This window comes from Phyllostomus hastatus, unplaced genomic scaffold (assembly GCF_019186645.2).
Source record: "Phyllostomus hastatus isolate PE091 unplaced genomic scaffold, TTU_PhHast_1.1 phas_scaffold_78, whole genome shotgun sequence".
NCBI classification, from domain to species: domain Eukaryota; kingdom Metazoa; phylum Chordata; class Mammalia; order Chiroptera; family Phyllostomidae; genus Phyllostomus; species Phyllostomus hastatus.
Genome location: NW_025334041.1, coordinates 53499728 through 53516516, shown reverse-complemented (window position 1 = coordinate 53516516; position 16789 = coordinate 53499728). Strand labels below are relative to the sequence as shown.

At 36.4% G+C, this 16789-nt stretch overlaps 1 protein-coding gene across 14 annotated transcripts in view; it reads right to left on the bottom strand.

Moving 5' to 3' along the window:
* The window catches only part of SUGCT (succinyl-CoA:glutarate-CoA transferase), a 1092359-nt gene that overhangs the window by 955214 nt on the left and 120356 nt on the right, over positions 1 to 16789 (bottom strand). For all 14 annotated transcript variants that reach the window (XM_045828747.1, XM_045828740.1, XM_045828739.1 and 11 more), the window contains exon 7: positions 8373 to 8464. In XM_045828747.1, the coding sequence (XP_045684703.1) occupies positions 8373 to 8464 (92 nt within the window). The remainder of the gene's footprint in view (positions 1 to 8372; positions 8465 to 16789) is intronic.

Here is a 16789-nt window from a genome sequence, read left to right as displayed (position 1 = left end):
ATAATTAACTAAACTTGTTAAGCAGTATGCCCTAGAATCCCTTTCTAATTTATTGGCTGAAGTGGATTTAAATTGATAAGGAGACTTTCAGATATTAAAAAATATTTTTATTTTACTAAATTTTAATTCTAGATATTAATACTAGAATGATTTTTTAAATTTTTGTCATGGTCACTTGGAAACCACTTTAAATGTATTTGCCTCTTTTAATAAATTCATGAGCCCTGGCTGGTGTGGCTCAGTGGATTGAGTGCCAGCCCACAAACCAAAAGGTCACCAGTTTAGTTCCTGGTCCTGGCACATACCTGGGTTGCAAGTGAAGTTCAAATGATGTAACTCTCACATATTGATTGATGTTTCTCTCCTTCTCTTTCTCCCTCCCCTCTTTCCAAAAATAATTTTTTTAAAAAATAACAAATTAATGAAACTCTTTTGTAAGAACAATTTGTAATGATTGTCTTGACTTGTAAAACTAAAATAGGTATACTTTTCATCAACAAAGGCATAAGAAAAGGAAAATTTTCCCTGGCCAGACAGCTCAGTTGGTTAGAGTGTTGACTGACACCAAGGTTGAGGGTTCAATCTCCAATCAGGGCACATAGAAGAAGCAACCAATGAATGCATAAAAAAGTAGAACAAATCTGTGTTTTTCTCTCTCAAAAAAAATAAAATTTTTAAAAGAGAAAAGAAAAATTATACTGAAAACTTAAGGTATACAGTTATAGTGAAAGGACAAAGCATAAAATAATAATATTAAGAGTCTTCCCAATTACTCACTTTTCATATTCATTCATGTATTTCTCCTCCCTCATCAATGTTGTTTTCTTATACTACCTCACTCCCTCATTCAGCCATGTATTCAAAAACTCATTAAATGTAAAACCTGCCCAGACCAGCATGGCTGGCTCAGTTGCTAAGCAAAAGGCCACCGATTTGATTCTCAATTTGATTCCCAGTTAGGGTTCATGCCTGGGCTACAGGCCAGTCCCTGGCTGGGGCATGTGTAAGAGGCAACTAATGGATGTTTCTCTCACACACTGATGTTCCTCTCTCTCTCTCTCTTTCTCTCTCCCTTCCCCTCTCTGTAAAAGAAAATAAACAAAATATTTTTTTAAAATTAACACCTGAACATTACTTGGAATATCACTAAAATCTGAATAAAATGTGGAGCTTAGTTAATAGTATTGTACAAACCAATGTTAATATCTTAGTTTTGATTACTAACTGTACTATGGTTTTATAGTGTTAACATTACAAAATGGTGAAGGGTATAGAGAATATGGTAGTGATGAAGGGTATGAATTAAGAGTATTGGAACCTTCTGTACTATTTTAACAACTTTTCTGTAAGTATGAAACAGTTTTAAAAATAAAAATGTTGAAAAGTGAAACCTGAATTATTTATTTTAAAAATAAAATATGCCAATTTTGAAATGACAGAAACATTGTAGTGATTTTTATTTATAAAAATAATGCAAGCTAGATGCTCTGGCCAGTGTGGCTCAGTTGGTTGGACTATCATCCTGAACACCAAAAGGTCACAGGTTTTATCCTCCATCAGGGCACATACCTAGGTTGTAGGTTGGGTCCCTGGTTGGACCACATACATGAAGCAACAAATCAATGTTCTCTCTCCCCCTCCCTTCCCCCTTCTCTAAAATCAATGAGTATATACTAGAGTGAGGATAAAAAACAAAATAAAAATATTGCAAGCTAGATAATAAGAGCACAAACAGGAAAAAAAACTGTAAAGGTGTTTCCTTTACATCGCAATAGCCTAAGTTATAAAATTAAGAATCTTAAAGGCTTATTACTTAGACAATTTAAGATTATTTTATGTTTTCATTTATTTGTCCATGTCTGTTCCCACTACTTTCAGAGCCTGCCCAATGAACAGATAGTAAAAAGGAAGAAAGGAAGGTAAAAAGAAGGAAAAATCATCTGGTTTTCTGAGTTATTACTTAAAACTTTGTTTTGGTTTAAAAGGTATGTAATAAACTGACAAATTCTGGCAGATAATTCAATTAAGAAGCATGAATTTGAAAAGTCACCAACAATTTTTCTCTTTAGTTATGATACTCAACCTAATTACTTATAAAATGACAAAAATGTTAAAACTTTCTTTTTCAATAGTTGGCTTCATTTCCAAAATAAAAAATTATCCTTAAATGTATCTGTGTCTATAAGTCATACATTTATTTCATACTGAGTAATTCATTATATTAATGTAATCTACAGAAAAATTTATTTTTATCCAGAGGCACATAAATGTTTTTAATGATCTATTTTCTGAAGTATGAATTCTTCCAAAATTTGCCAAGTGCATTACTTTTGGAAAAGTCTTGGCCTTTCATAGTTTTTTTCTCAATTCTCATATGTGGGTAAAGATAAAATCTGTCTCACTGGTAGGTATGAGAATTAAGTAACAAAAGGTAGAAAAGGTATGTCAAAGCACTTTATAAACACAAAAGGCTGCAAAAGTGTGACTTTTTATAAGATTCTTGGTGTGGTGCTGGGAGACCCATAAAATGATTTGGCAATAGTTCAGGTTAAAGAAACAAGATGAGAACCTCAATCAAGAACAGAGAAGAGGGGATGGATGCATTCAAGAGATAACTTAGAAATTTGAATTCTTAGACCTTGATTACTGATTGGGTAGAATAGGGATTAAAAATAAGATTAATTTGGAAAACAATTAACATAACAAGGTAATATTTTGAATATATGAACCATGGTAAGCATGACTTACAGATATAATTAGCAGGAAAAATATCTTCAAAAGTACAAAAGACACAATGGAGAACAAAAAAATGGTATAGTCAAATCAAACAAGGATATTTGTGCACAAGAACAGTCACCACAGTCACTGCCTTCACATTTCATAGACACAGACTCTTGAATTATACAGCATATGAACCTTCTATTCTAAACACACTGTACTCAAATTATTAACTAAAGCTAAAATTATGTTTCTAAAAATATTCACATAATTAATTTTCACTGAGTAGTATTTCCCTTACAAAAAGGAAATTCCACTTTAATGGCCGAAACATTGAACTCAGAGCTGTAGACTGTACTCCTAAGTGCAGTCACTTTATCACCTATAAATAGGCATTTAAATAAGACTACAGCATGAAGCCCTAGCCAGGTAGCTCAGTTGGTTGGAGTATGACCCAGATGCACCAAGGTTGCACATTTGATCTTGTATGTGCCAAAGGTACATACAAGAAGCAAACAATAAATACAAGAATAAGTAGAAGAACAAATCAATGTCTCTCTCTCCCTCTCTCTCTCTCTCTCTACCTCCCTTCCTCCCTCCCTCCCAAATCAATGAATCAATAAATAAATCAATAAATAAATTTTTAAAAATGACCATGGCATAGTTTTTCATATAATTCAGGTGATGCTTCTACCATCAGTTTACAACTTTACAACTACCTTTTAAAAAATATTTTTCCTATTTTACAAAGGGGAAAATTGAAGTCAAACAAATTATCTAATGTTATACTGAATGACAAAATGAAGCTCAGACTCTGGTTTTGTGATTCCCAAGACCATTCAATGAAGGGATTAAATAAGTCATCAATGAAGATGCTAAACTGCTTAAGATAATGACAGGAACTGGACTTAAGAAAACACTGAGGGTTAAACTTCCCAGATAATACAGCAAAGGAGAAACAAGCCCAGGATGATCGAAGCTATGAGTAAGAAACAGGGCTTTTATGTGCAGATTTCAGAAGTGGACTAAGAGTTGGCATAAGATTGTAAAACCATAGGTTAGATGTGGGGATGGAGAGTGATAGGCCTGTGACACTGTCCCTGCCCTAGAGTTTGCAGAAGGTATAATAACCAATAAGCATCCTCCAAATGAGAGGAATTTGAAGAAAATAAATATTGTCCATGCGTAATCTGGATATTTAAAAAAAATTATCCCAAGCTATACTCCAGTTCTATATTTGTACCGATGTATATTTACATGTCCCTTTTTTGTACTACAACATTTCAGTAAATCATACTTACTTCAGTCTTTCCTCCTGGTTTCAGTTTAAAAAAAGAATTTTTAAAAAAATTTCTTTGGATTGTTTCCAATTTGTTGACATTTCTCTGGCATTTTTGGTATTTATAAACCATCTCAATATACAGTTCCAGCACACCAGTGAGCTATATATGAACTATAATAATATTCTTGCTCACTAATGTGGAACAAAAGTGGACTCAGCTCAAAATGATATTGATAGTATTCAAAGAATCAATATAAAAAATAACTTAAGCCTGGCTGGCATAGCTCAATGGATTGAGGGTGAGCCACAAACCAAAGTGTTGAAGGTTCGATTCCCAGTCAGGGTACATGCCTGGGTTGCAGGCCATGGCCCCCAGCAACCGCACATTGATGTTTGTCTCTCTCTCTCTTTCTCCCTCCCTTCCCTCTCTAAAAAATAAATAAATAAAATCTTAAAAAAATAATAACTTAGTTAAGTAAAATGCTAAATAAAAATAATTTCTTCCAATTCTGATGGTATTAACTGGACAGTTTAGAAAAATTATAACAATAATAGCCTCTATACCAAGGACTACTGACCATTAAGAATCCTCATTCCCTAGGAGAACATATTTGTCCATGATACATCTGGTAAGAGGTTCCTATCAAAAATTTATAAAGAATTCAGACAACTCAATATAAAAAAAAAACAATTAAAAAATGAGCAGAGGATCTGAATAAACACTTCTTAAAAGAGAACATACAGATGGCCAATAGACATATGAAAAGATGCTCAGTGTCACTAGTCATCAAAGAAATGCAAATTAAAACCAATATGAGATATCACCTTACACCTGTCAGAATGGCTACCATCAATAAATCCACAAATAGCAAGTGCTGGTGCAGATATGGAGAGAAGAGAACCCTTGTGCACTGTAGGTGGAAAATCAGACTGGTGTATCCACTATGGAAAACAGTATGAAGGGTCCTCAAAAACTTAAAAATGGAACTGCCTAATGACACAATGATTCATTTCTGGTTATATATCTGAAGAAACCAGAACACAAATTTGAAAGAACACATGCAACACTATGTTACACACCACTGCAACATTATTTACAATAGCCAAGATATGAAAGCAATCCAAGTGCCCATCATGAGTGAATAAAAAAAGTTGTGGTACATATATTCAGTGGAATATTACTTGGCTATTAAAAAGAATGAAATCTTACCATTTGTGATAGCATAGATGCACTTAGAGGGTATTAGGCTAAGTGAAATAAGCCAGTCAGAGAAAGATAAATATCACATTATTTCACTTATATGTGAACTCTAAAGGAAAAAAAAAAACAAAATAAATGAACAAACAAAAAAGAAACAAATTCAAAGACACAAAGAACAAAATTGATGATTGACAGATGGGAGGGAGTTGGGGGACTGGGTAAAAAAAGTTGACAGTATTAAGAAGTAGAATTGGTAGTTCCAAAATAGTGACAAGGATGTAAAGTACAGCATAGGGAATATAGTCAATAATGTTGTAACAACTAGGTATGATGCCAGGTGGGTACTAAACTGACTGGGGGCTCACTTCATAAATTACACATATATAAATGTCTAACCACTATTCCATACACTTGAAACCAATATAAAATAATAATGTCAATTGAATTGAAAAAAATTTTAGAAAAATAAACAGAAAACAGCATAGTAAAAATGCAAGCCATAGATTGGGAGAAAATATTAGCATTGCATATATCTGACATATATATCTGATAGAAAGAAATCAATGAGAAAAAGACTAACATTCCAATTATATTTAAAAATTAAAAAGAGTCAAACATATAATTCCAAAAGATATTCACAATGGCCACTAAGTGAGAACATGCACATTATTACTCACCAAGGTTATGCAAGTTCAAATCACAATGAAATACTACTATAAACAAACCAAAATGACTAAAATTAAAAAGACTAGCATTGTCAAGAATCAGTGAAGATAATTAAAATATCCATACATTGCTGGTAGAGTATAAACTGGTACTCTTTTGGAAAATTGGAAGCGTGCTAAAGCTAAATAGACATCTAACCTGTGACTCATCTGCTCCACTCAAGAGAAATGAATGTCTATGTCCAACAAAAGCCATTCAAAAAAAATGTTCACAGGCATGTTGTTCATAAAGACAAAAATTGGAAATAGCTCAAATGTTGATTAACAGAATAATAAATAAATTGTAATATATTCATACAATGGAACAATATAGAGCAATTAAACATACCACTGACATGCACAATAATTGAATGAGTCTCAAAAACATTGTACTGAGTAAAAGAAGTCACACATAAACATGTATATACTATACCCCAACTGGTGTGGCTCAGTTGGTTGGGTGACATTTTGAAAAGTAAAGGGTCACCAGTTCTATTCCTGGTCAAGACACATGTATAGGTTGCGGGTTCAGTCCTCAGTTAAGGAGCATACAAGAGGCAGCCAATCAATGTTTCTCTCTCACATCAATGTCTCTCTAGCTCTCTCTCCCCCTCCCTTCTCCTCTCTAAAAATACATAAAACCTTTTTTTAAAAAGCACATATTAGCCCTGGCTGGCGTAGCTCAGTGGATTGAGCACAGGCTGCGAACCAAAGTGTCACAGGTTCGATTCCCAGCCAGGGTACATGCCTGGGTTGCAGGCTATAACCCCCAGCAACCGCACATTGATGTCTCTCTCTCTCTCTCTCTATCTCCCTCCCTTCCCTCTCTAAAAATAAATTTAAAAATCTTAAAAAAAAACACTTTAAAAAAACACATATTATAAAATCCTATTTATAGAAGTTCAACAATAGGAAAAACTAGTCTATAGTAGTAGAAGTCAAAATACTACAAAGCAGTAGTTATATCTAACAGGAGATAATATTGCTGGGGAAGGGGTATAAAGGAACTTTTGGGGGTGATAGAAATATGTTATGTCTTCAACTGGTGATGTTTAACCAGGTGTACAGATTTGTAAAACATCATTGAACCATACTCGTAAGATTTTTCACTTTACTGCATGTAAATTATACCTCACTTTTATGGGATTTAAAAAATTGAGAAAGTATACTACCAACTGTGTTTTTTAAAAGATGAGAGGCTATTTTAGGTAGCTAGTAAACACAGTTATATGTATATATTATAGTACCCTGTACTCTTTCTCAAAGCTCTTTTTATTTGAACTTAATGTTTATTTTCTATTAATGCTTGTTTTCCCCATTTACGGACCGTGCCTGCACCATCGTCTGCTTAATCCCCAATTCCTGTAACATTTCCCAGAACACAGAAAGAATATGTGCAATAACCATTCATTCAGTCAATGAATTAAGAAGTGGGAAATATATCCATACTCCATTCTCTCAATGGACAGAAAAAAACAGTACCATTGAATATTTTCAGGAAAGGCGACACACATTTTTTTCTAAGACTTGTGAAAATAAAGAAAGAGAGATCAAAAGAACTTATATTTCAAGTCACTAAAATCACCATGCCTACTTTAAAATTAACAGAAGGACATACAGACTGATAGAAAACTTGAAGTCACTCTGCCTATTTATCCTAACACTGCAGCAATATTTCCTGAAGAATTAACTGAAGAAAGTGATTGAGGGAAGAAACACCTACTGCAAAGAGTTTTTTAAAACTACCAATCACATTTGTTTTGGAAATGGATATCTTTTAGTGTTTTTATTTACTGCACTTTCACACACATTTTTTTTTTTACTTTATGTAATTACTTTCTTATTGTTTTCCCCAAGTGTGCATTTTCTAACAGTCTAGTCTAACCCAGTACATTCTGGCCACCTATATACTTTTCAGGAACTTCCCAATCTATCTTCAATGGAGAGGGATTATTATAAAATGAAATAATTCTTTCACTGGCAGAATCTAATGCATAAAACAAGCAGACACAGCTATACATAAGACATTTGTAATAAATTTTAAAATACATAATCACCTATATTATTCCAGAGAGAAAAAGAAACCCTCCAGTATGTACACATGCCAAATAAAGGCACTCTGGTAGAAATGGACGTCTGTGGGCTAGTCTAGTCAGCCATTCTACTTCACAGAAACAAAATTCCTAAATCATGTGACAGTGTTTATGTTAAGCTTGAATAACATAAGACATATAGAAAATGTGTTTACTACTCTATTGCTTCTTGTTAAAAAGTGTGTTATTTTCTATGAGGCCATATTGACATTTAGGCCACATTGACATTTTTAATAAGTCATTCACTTTCCCTGGATTCTTTCTAAAACTAACTCAACCTTAGGCCTAGTTAATAAGCATAGTTAATAAAGATGAAAGTCCCTTTGGAATACCTGGTGGAAAAAATTGTGAGAAGTCTGAAGAAGGATGCCTACCTCAGGCCCTGTGATATGCATCATACCAGAAACAGCGGAGGCCACAGCATCATAACCAGCTCTCTGAGACAGTGGACCTGTCTGACCATAGCCTAAAACAATGAGAAGAGACACATTCAGCACCCTGCAAGAAGAGTAGTAGAACAACAGTGTGTTTAAAACCATTTATATTCAGAAATCTTGCAGGATATTGTTACCTTTACAATTATGGTATTATACTCCAGAATGTTGCTAACTGGTGACTTATGGGACAGATACCTGCATGGAATGTTTTATCTGAACTGAGGAGTGTTTCGAAATGTTTTTATTTAGTTTATAACATTTAAAAATCTGAAGAGAGCATAAAAACACAAATTTCTTACTTTTCTTGAAAAATCAGAAAATAAGTTAAAAATTAGGCCCACATTCTCACATGGCAACAATTAGAGTTAACAAACAGCTCTTCCCTTTACACAAGGCATAAATTCTCCAATTTGCCACAGTCTTCACCATTTACTCCTTTATGCCTCAGCCTATTTCACTCACTTAACTTTCATTCTCCAATACGTATTTGCTCTGCCTTTTCTATACAAAACAATGTACAAAGAAAAATGAAACAGTGTCTCCCTAGGTTCTGTTTGTACATTATCTCAACTATACAAAAAATATATAAACAATGATTAAAAATTTGAACATGAATAAAATGATTACATCCTTTAACAGTGCTTTTTAGATTACAAAGATACACTAAAGGTATCATTTTTTTTACCATCAGCAAAAATCAAGAACACAAATATTTTAGCCTGGTCTCTCAACCCCAGTGCTGACTGTTGAATAATAAAGGTTATATTAGGAGCTATGTGAATCTGTTTCCAAGCCGCATGTGTCAATCAGAGAGTAGCCAGATGAAAAGTCTTCCATACCCATTAACTATTGGGTGAAATTCCCACATACTAAGATTTATAAAGATCACAAAAGAAGTGTCTCAAGGTCTTTCCTCACTTCTCCAGCCACCTGGAATACTCTCCTTCTATTTTATTTTATATATGCACATAACTGACTCCCTTGCATCCTCTAAGTCAGCACTCAAATGACTTCTTACCACAAGGACCTTCCCTAAAGAACTTTTATAAAAGAGCAGTCTCACTCTGCACTCTTAATCACCTTCACCTTATAGCGTCAGCCCTAATCACTGTAAGATATATAATACAGTTTTTATTGATTTATTTTGTCTGCTCCCTACTAAAATGTATATTCCTAGGATTTCTTTTCTATTCAGTTCAATATTGTATCCCCAGCATCTAGAATAGAATCCAATAACATTTATTGCATGAATGTAATCATGATATAAAAATAATTATTTTTTAAAAACAAATAATTCATAAAAAGTAAATTAATAAAGAAACAAAAGAAGATTTTTTCTATTTTGTTTTGTTATTGACCAAAATGGCAACATAGAAGGCCATTTTACTCCTCCCATGGACACACTGAATGTAGAGCTACGCATGAAACTTTTGTCTGAGAAAAATCCATAAATTAGTTGAATAATTCCTGCATATTAGGAAAGAGAAAATACCCACATCAAAACTGGTAGAAAAAAAGAGACAAACTCTTGTCATAAATCTCACTCCAAGCTCAGTCCCATCCAATTAGGTGGGAATCCCAAACTCCCAACTTCTCTCTGAAAACTGAGGGGTTTCAACAGCACAATCAATGCCCCACTTTTTAAAGTTCCCACCTGAGGGATAGGACCCAAAAACAAGTACTTTTGAAGGCAAGTAACATTGGTCCCACAGAACTATAGGAAACAAAGAAGTTATTGGTACTGGAGTACTAACCACAGCATAAGGAGTAAGCAAAAACCATCCATCACACAGTCTTTCCCTGGAAAGGACTTAACTGCATACTTTACAAGATACTACCTGAGGGTCCAGACACTAATGATCACACTTCTAGGGGCTGACTGTGATCCTACCTGGAACCCAAAACAACCAGTGGGCACATCACCAACCAACTTTCTCCCTCCAGCTAACATACAATAATAACAGGTCACTAGCATCTATCTGCAAGGACTTTCTTCACATTCCTAAAGCTCTAACTTTTACAGCTACTGCCTGAGGGATGGGCCCCTGATCACCTGGCTGTGAATTTCAACCAGGATTTCATGAATCCCTCAAGACTATCATAAACACACAAGCAGTTTTTTTAAACAGGCTAAGAAGCCCCCACCCACAGCTATATACCCATGTTCAGTGCAGAAGAAGCAGGCAGTTGCAAGTTTTCCCAGTTGTTGCCTGAGTTGTTGACCAGCTTCTAATCAGCCTGCATTTAGGTGCTGACAGCAATCATTCCCCTGGGGACACTGATGGGTCTTCTCACACCCTCAACTACTGAGAGGCAGGAATTGGAAGACAGGATTCAGAGGCAAACAAGAGCTCAGGCTGGGCTGATTGACAAGATTCCTCCCCTATACAAGACTAGTCAGTAAAGATTAAATAGCTCTGTTAGTTAATGTGCAAGAAAAATCAACACAGGAAGTCAAGAAAAACGAAGAAAGACAATATCCTCTAAATAAAAAAAAGACAAATCTCCAGAAACTGATAATCAAACGGAAATAAGTGATTTATATGATAGTTAAAAATAATGCTCATAAAAGTGTCAACAATGCCAGGAAAGCAATGCTTGAACAAAGTGAGAATTTCAACAAACAGAAAATACTAAAAAAGTACCAAGGAAAAAGGACAGAGGTGAAAAATAAATAACTGAACTGAAAAGTTTAAAAGAGTAGTTCAAGAGCATCCTAGATCAAGTGCAACAACAACAAAAAAATCAGCAAATTAGAAGATAGGGCAGTGAAATCCAACCAGAGAAGAAAAATGAAAGAAAAAAAAAAACACCTGAAAAATAGTGGAGATAGCATAAGGCCCTTACAGGACACCAAATGAAACAATATATGTTCTAAAGGGGTCCCAGAAGAAGAGTGACGAAGGGGTAAAAGCTTTTACTAAGAAATAATGGCTGAAAAGTTCCCTCACCTGAGATAGGGCAGGCACATCAGGGGACAGACATCTAGATCTAGGCAACCTAAAGAGTACCAAATATGATGAATCTAAAAAGATTCACATACAAGACTTATAATTAAATTTTCAAAAGTTAAAGTCTAAGAAAGAACCTTCAAAGCAGCAAGAGAGAGAGAGATGATGGCAATGTCAGTGACAGCTGAGCCCACTTGCTCATGCACCCAACTGGGACACTTAGCCAATCTTCCAAAAAAACAGTGAACAGCAAACATAATCGTACCTGATATGAAGTTGGGAAGCCAAATTGTGCGGAGGACACTTCAAAATGGGTGGTAAGGAGGTTTTATTGGCCTAAGGGAAAGGTCGCTGGACTTGACACCAGAGACCAGGACTGCTGCAGGGACACTGGAGGAAAGCCAAGTCAGTAATAGCAGCTTAGGGGCTCCCTCCCCTCCCAAGAAGGGGAATCTCAGACCCACACCAGGGAAGACATGGAACCCTAAAGTCGTGGGGAGGGGGTGAAAGCAACAAGGCACACACAGACAGCAACGTACCCAGGCTGTGGCAGCAGTCACTAGCTGGGACAGTGCCAGAGAATTTAAGCGATCCTGGTGGCACCTGAGGTTGGGAGAGGAGATGGGCTGCAACTGGCCATGACGCAGATAAACTCTGGACTTTTCAAAGAGGTGGAGTGCATAGAAAGCCAGGCAGTGGCTCAGGGCAGCAGTTATGCCCAAAGAGATTTTTTTCAAATGGGGACCTGAGGCACAAGGTGAAGGGACCTCACATGCACAGCAGCAAGGCCAAAAGAGTAGGAGTGTTGGTGCAATTTACTACTACTCGGTGCCCCGCACAGATTGATCAAAGGGGTGCAAAGCGAGGGGGTTTATCGGTGTGAGACTGGCACAATTGTGCAGAATGGAGAAGGGGGGCTGCCTGTGTTCTGAGGGCATGGGCCGAACACTGGGCACCTGTGATTATTGTAGCCCAGACTGTTCCCCCATCCTTATGGAACCAGGTGAAAGGAAAAACAGAGCCCAGCCACCTACAGCCTGCAAGAACCAGGAAGATCTGCAAAACTGGCTAGGCAGGCTAAACAATCAGCAGGAAGCTTTTTTTTTCTTTTTAAAGTGTAATACAGTAAGACCTGGAGCTAAGATAAAACCAGAGAGAGTTCCAGAAAGAAGTCAGGAGGCAAACACTAAGAGCTGAGACAAATTTCACCTTGCTCTTCATCAGAATTTGCATGTTGTTTTATTCCTCTTTTTTCTTCTTTTTGTTTATTAACTTTTTGTGGTTATTTATTGGTTTTTATTGTTTATTTTTTATTCTCCCTTTCATATTGCATTTTAATTTTTCTTCTTTCACTTCACTCATATTCCAAATAACTAACTACTCTTAGTCTTTAATAACTAACTACTCTTAGTCTTTGCTTTATTCAGTTCCTTTTTTTTCATACTATTGTTATTCCAAATCCCACATATCACCCTTCCCTGGTCTTAAACCATTTCACCACTTTCCTCAGTTTTACTACTGTTGTTGTAAACGTTATTTTCTCTCATACTGGGCCATGTTCCTATCGCTTACTCTCACTAATTCTCCTCCATCTAACATTGCATAGGTGCTCTTCTTTCTTGTCAGCTCACATTCTTTTTCTCCACTTGTAAGAGTCTTATTTCTTGTCCATCTTTCATAAATAGTGGCTAGTTTGGTGAAATAACATGATTATTGCTGTACTTCTCAAAAGGAACTCCTTTTTGTTCACTACTTCTTTGTACTTTATTTTTTTTTAAGGATGACCAGTTTGACTTTGGATAATAAAGAATACACATTTTCCCCTATTTTACAATTCTATTTTTGTCTAGAAGAGATCACCCAAGAGAAATCATTAGCTTTAAGATCTTTTTTAAGAAGCTTTTTTTATTTTTAAGTATATTTTATTGATTATGCTACTACAGTTCTCCCGATTTTTCCCCCTTTATGCCCCCCTCACTCTGCACCCCGCAACCCTCCAACATTCCACCCCCACCCTGTAGCTCATGTCCATGGTCTGTACATATAAGTTCTTTGAGTTCTCTGTTTCCTATACCATTTTTGATCTCTCCCCTTCTATTTTGTGCCTACCAATTATGCTTCTTCTTCCCTGTACCTTTCCCCCTTATTTCTCCCTTCCTCCTCCCCACTGAAAACACTCCATGTGATGCAAATTTCTGTGATTCTGTTCCTGTTCTAGATGTTTGCTTAGTTTTTTGTTTTTTGTTATTTGTCTTTTCTTTTAGGTTCATTTGTTCATAGTTGTGAGTTTGCTGTCATTTTACTGTTCATATTTTTTATCTTCCTTTTCTTAGGTAAGTCCCTTTAACATTTCATATAATAATGGCTTGGGGATGATGAACTCCTTTAATTTGACCTTATTTGGGAAGCACTTTATCTGCCCTTCTATTCTAAATGAAAAGCTTTGCCAGATAGAGTAATCTTGGATGTAGGTCCTTGACTTTCATGACTTCAAATACTTCTTTCCAGCTCTTTTTTTGCTTGTAAGGTTTCTTTTGAGAGATCAGCTGATAGTCTTATGGGAACTCCTTTGTAGGTAACTGTCTCCTTTCCTCTTGCTGCTTTTAAGAGTCTCTCTTTATCTTTAATCTTGGGTGCCTTAATGATGATGTGCCTTGGTGTGTTCCTCTTTGTGTACAACTTCTTTGGGACTCTCTGGGGCTTCCTGGACTTCCTGAAAGTCTATTTCCTTCATGAGATTGGGGAAGTTTTCCTTCATTATTTGTTCAAATAAGTTTTCAATTTCTTGCTGCTGTTCTTCTCCTTCTGGCATCCCTATAATTCGAACGGATTATTGGAACGTTTCAGGTTTTCCCAGAGATTCCTCAGCCTCTCTTTACTTTTTTTGAATTCTTGTTTCTTCATTCTGTTCTGGTTGGATGTTTGTTTCCCTTTTTGTTCCAATTTGTTGGTTTGAGTCCTGGTTTCCTGAATATTTTGCTTTATTTCCCTTTGGGTATCTTTCGTCTCCTCTTTCATTTTGCGACCAAGCTCAATCAGTTCTGTGAGCATTTTGATTACCAGGGCTTTCAATTCTCCATCAGATAGGTTGGCTGTCTCCTCCTTGCTTAGCTCTCTTTCTGAAGCTTTGGTTTGTTATTTAATTTGGGCCATGTCTTTTTCTCGGCACACCTGTTAAGTTGTAAGAGGGCGGAGCCTTAGGTATTCACCCAGGCAGGGCAACCCTCCTTGCTTCATTGCAGAGCTGCTTGTGGGGAAGGGGCAAGAGAGGGCAAAATGCAGCTCCCCTGCTCATCTGTAGCCCATTTTTCAATGAACTCTCGTGTGAGACTGGGAGTTTCTCCCACCGTGATAACTGCTGTAGTCCACAGCAAGCTCTGAGTCTCAGTTTCCCATTCAGCCAGCCCTGCCTGTGCAGTGTGCCGCTTCACTGCACATTCTTACTGGTCTGCCTGTTCTGGTTGACTGCTTATTTAATTCTTTAGTTGTCAGAGCTCCATGCATCTGCTTTTCTGGCACTTCTGCTTATTTATTGATTTTAGATTGGTTGTTATCCTGCTTTTGGTTGTACAAGGAAGTGAAGGGTTTCTACCTACTCCTCCATCTTGGCCCGAACTCCCTACTTTATTTTTCATTGTTTATTCTATTATAGGTGTTCCAATTTTTCCCTTTTTCCCTACCCCTGTCTCCCACAGTCAGTACCTCTCTGTTTTACATGTCCATGAATCATTCATACATGTTCCTGGAACAATCCATCCCCCTTCCTTCCACGATTCTTGCCCTCCCCTCCTATAGCTATGAGTCTGTTCCATGTTCCATGTCTCTGGTTCTATTTTTCTCATTAGTATATTTTGTTCATTACACTCCAGTTATAAGCAAGGTCATATGGTATCTGAATTTTGCCAACTGGCTTATTTTACTTAGGATAATTGTCTCTAGTTCCATCCATGCAAAAGGTAGGAGATCCTCCTTTGCTTTTGCTGGGTAGTATTCCATTGCATTTTGTGACCCACTCGTTTTTTAACGCTCATTTACTGATGGGCACTTAGGCTGTTTCCAGTACTTGGCTATTGTAAATTGTGCTGCTATGAACATAGGGGTATATAGGTTTTTTTGAATCGGTGATTCAGGATTCGTAAGTTATAATCACAGCAGTGGAATTGCCAGGTCAAAAAGCATTTCCATTTTTAGTTTTCTAAGGAAATTTCATACTGTTTTCCATAGTGTCTGCACTAGTCTTCATTCCCACCAAGAGTACACTAAGATTCCCTATTCTTCACATCCTGTAAAACACTTGGTTGTTGAATGACTTATGATAGCCATTCTGACTGGTGTGAAGTGCTATGTCATTATGGTTTTAATTTGTATCTCTCTAATGAGCATCCTTTCATATGTCTCTGGGTCCTGTGTATGTCCTCCTTGGAGAAGTGTCTGTTCAGGTCCTTTGCCCATTTTTTTTTAAGTTTTTTATTTCTAAGGTTTTTGTTTATGTTTGAGGCTCCTTTTTATTTTATTTTTTAAAATATATTTTATTGATTATACTATTACAATTGTCCCATTCCTCCTCCCCTTTATTCCCCTTTACCCTGCATGCCCTAGCCCATCCACATTCCCCCCCTTTAGTTCATGTCCATGGGTCGTACATGTAAGTTCTTTGGCTTCTACATTTCCTATACTATTTTTAACCTCCCACTGTCTATTTTCTACCTACTATCTATGCTACTTACTCTCTGTGCCTTCTCCCCTTCTATCCCCCTCCCACTCCCCTATTGATAACCCTCCATGTGATCTCCATTTCTGTGTTACTGTTCCTGTTGTAGTTGTTTCCTTAGTTTGCTTTTGTTTTTGTTTTAGGTGTGGTTGCTAATGATTGTGAGTTTGCTGTCATTTTACTATTCATATTTCTTATCTTCTTTTTCTTAGATAAATCCCTTTAACATTTCATATAATAAGGGCTTGGTGATGATGAACTCCTTTAACTTGACCTTATCTGAGAAGCACTTTATCTGCCCTTCCATTCCAAATGAAAGCTTTGCTGGATAGAGCAATCTTGGATGTAGGTCCTTCTCTTTCTTGACTTCAAATATTTCTTTCCAGCCCCTTTTTGCCTGCAAGGTTTCATTTGAGAAATCAGCTGACAGTCTTATGGGAACTCCTTTGTAGGTAACTGTCTTCTTTTCTCTTGCTCCTTTTAAGATTCTCTATTTATCTTTCATCTTGGGTAAAGTAAGTACGGTGTGCCTTGGTATGTTCCTTTTTGGGTCCAACTTCTTTGGGACTCTCTGAGCTCCTGAACTTCCTGGAAGTCTATTTCCTTTGCCAGATGGGGGAAGTTCTCCTTTATTATATTTTCAAATAATGTTTCCACTTTTTGTTCTTCCTCTTCTCCTTCTGGCATCCCTA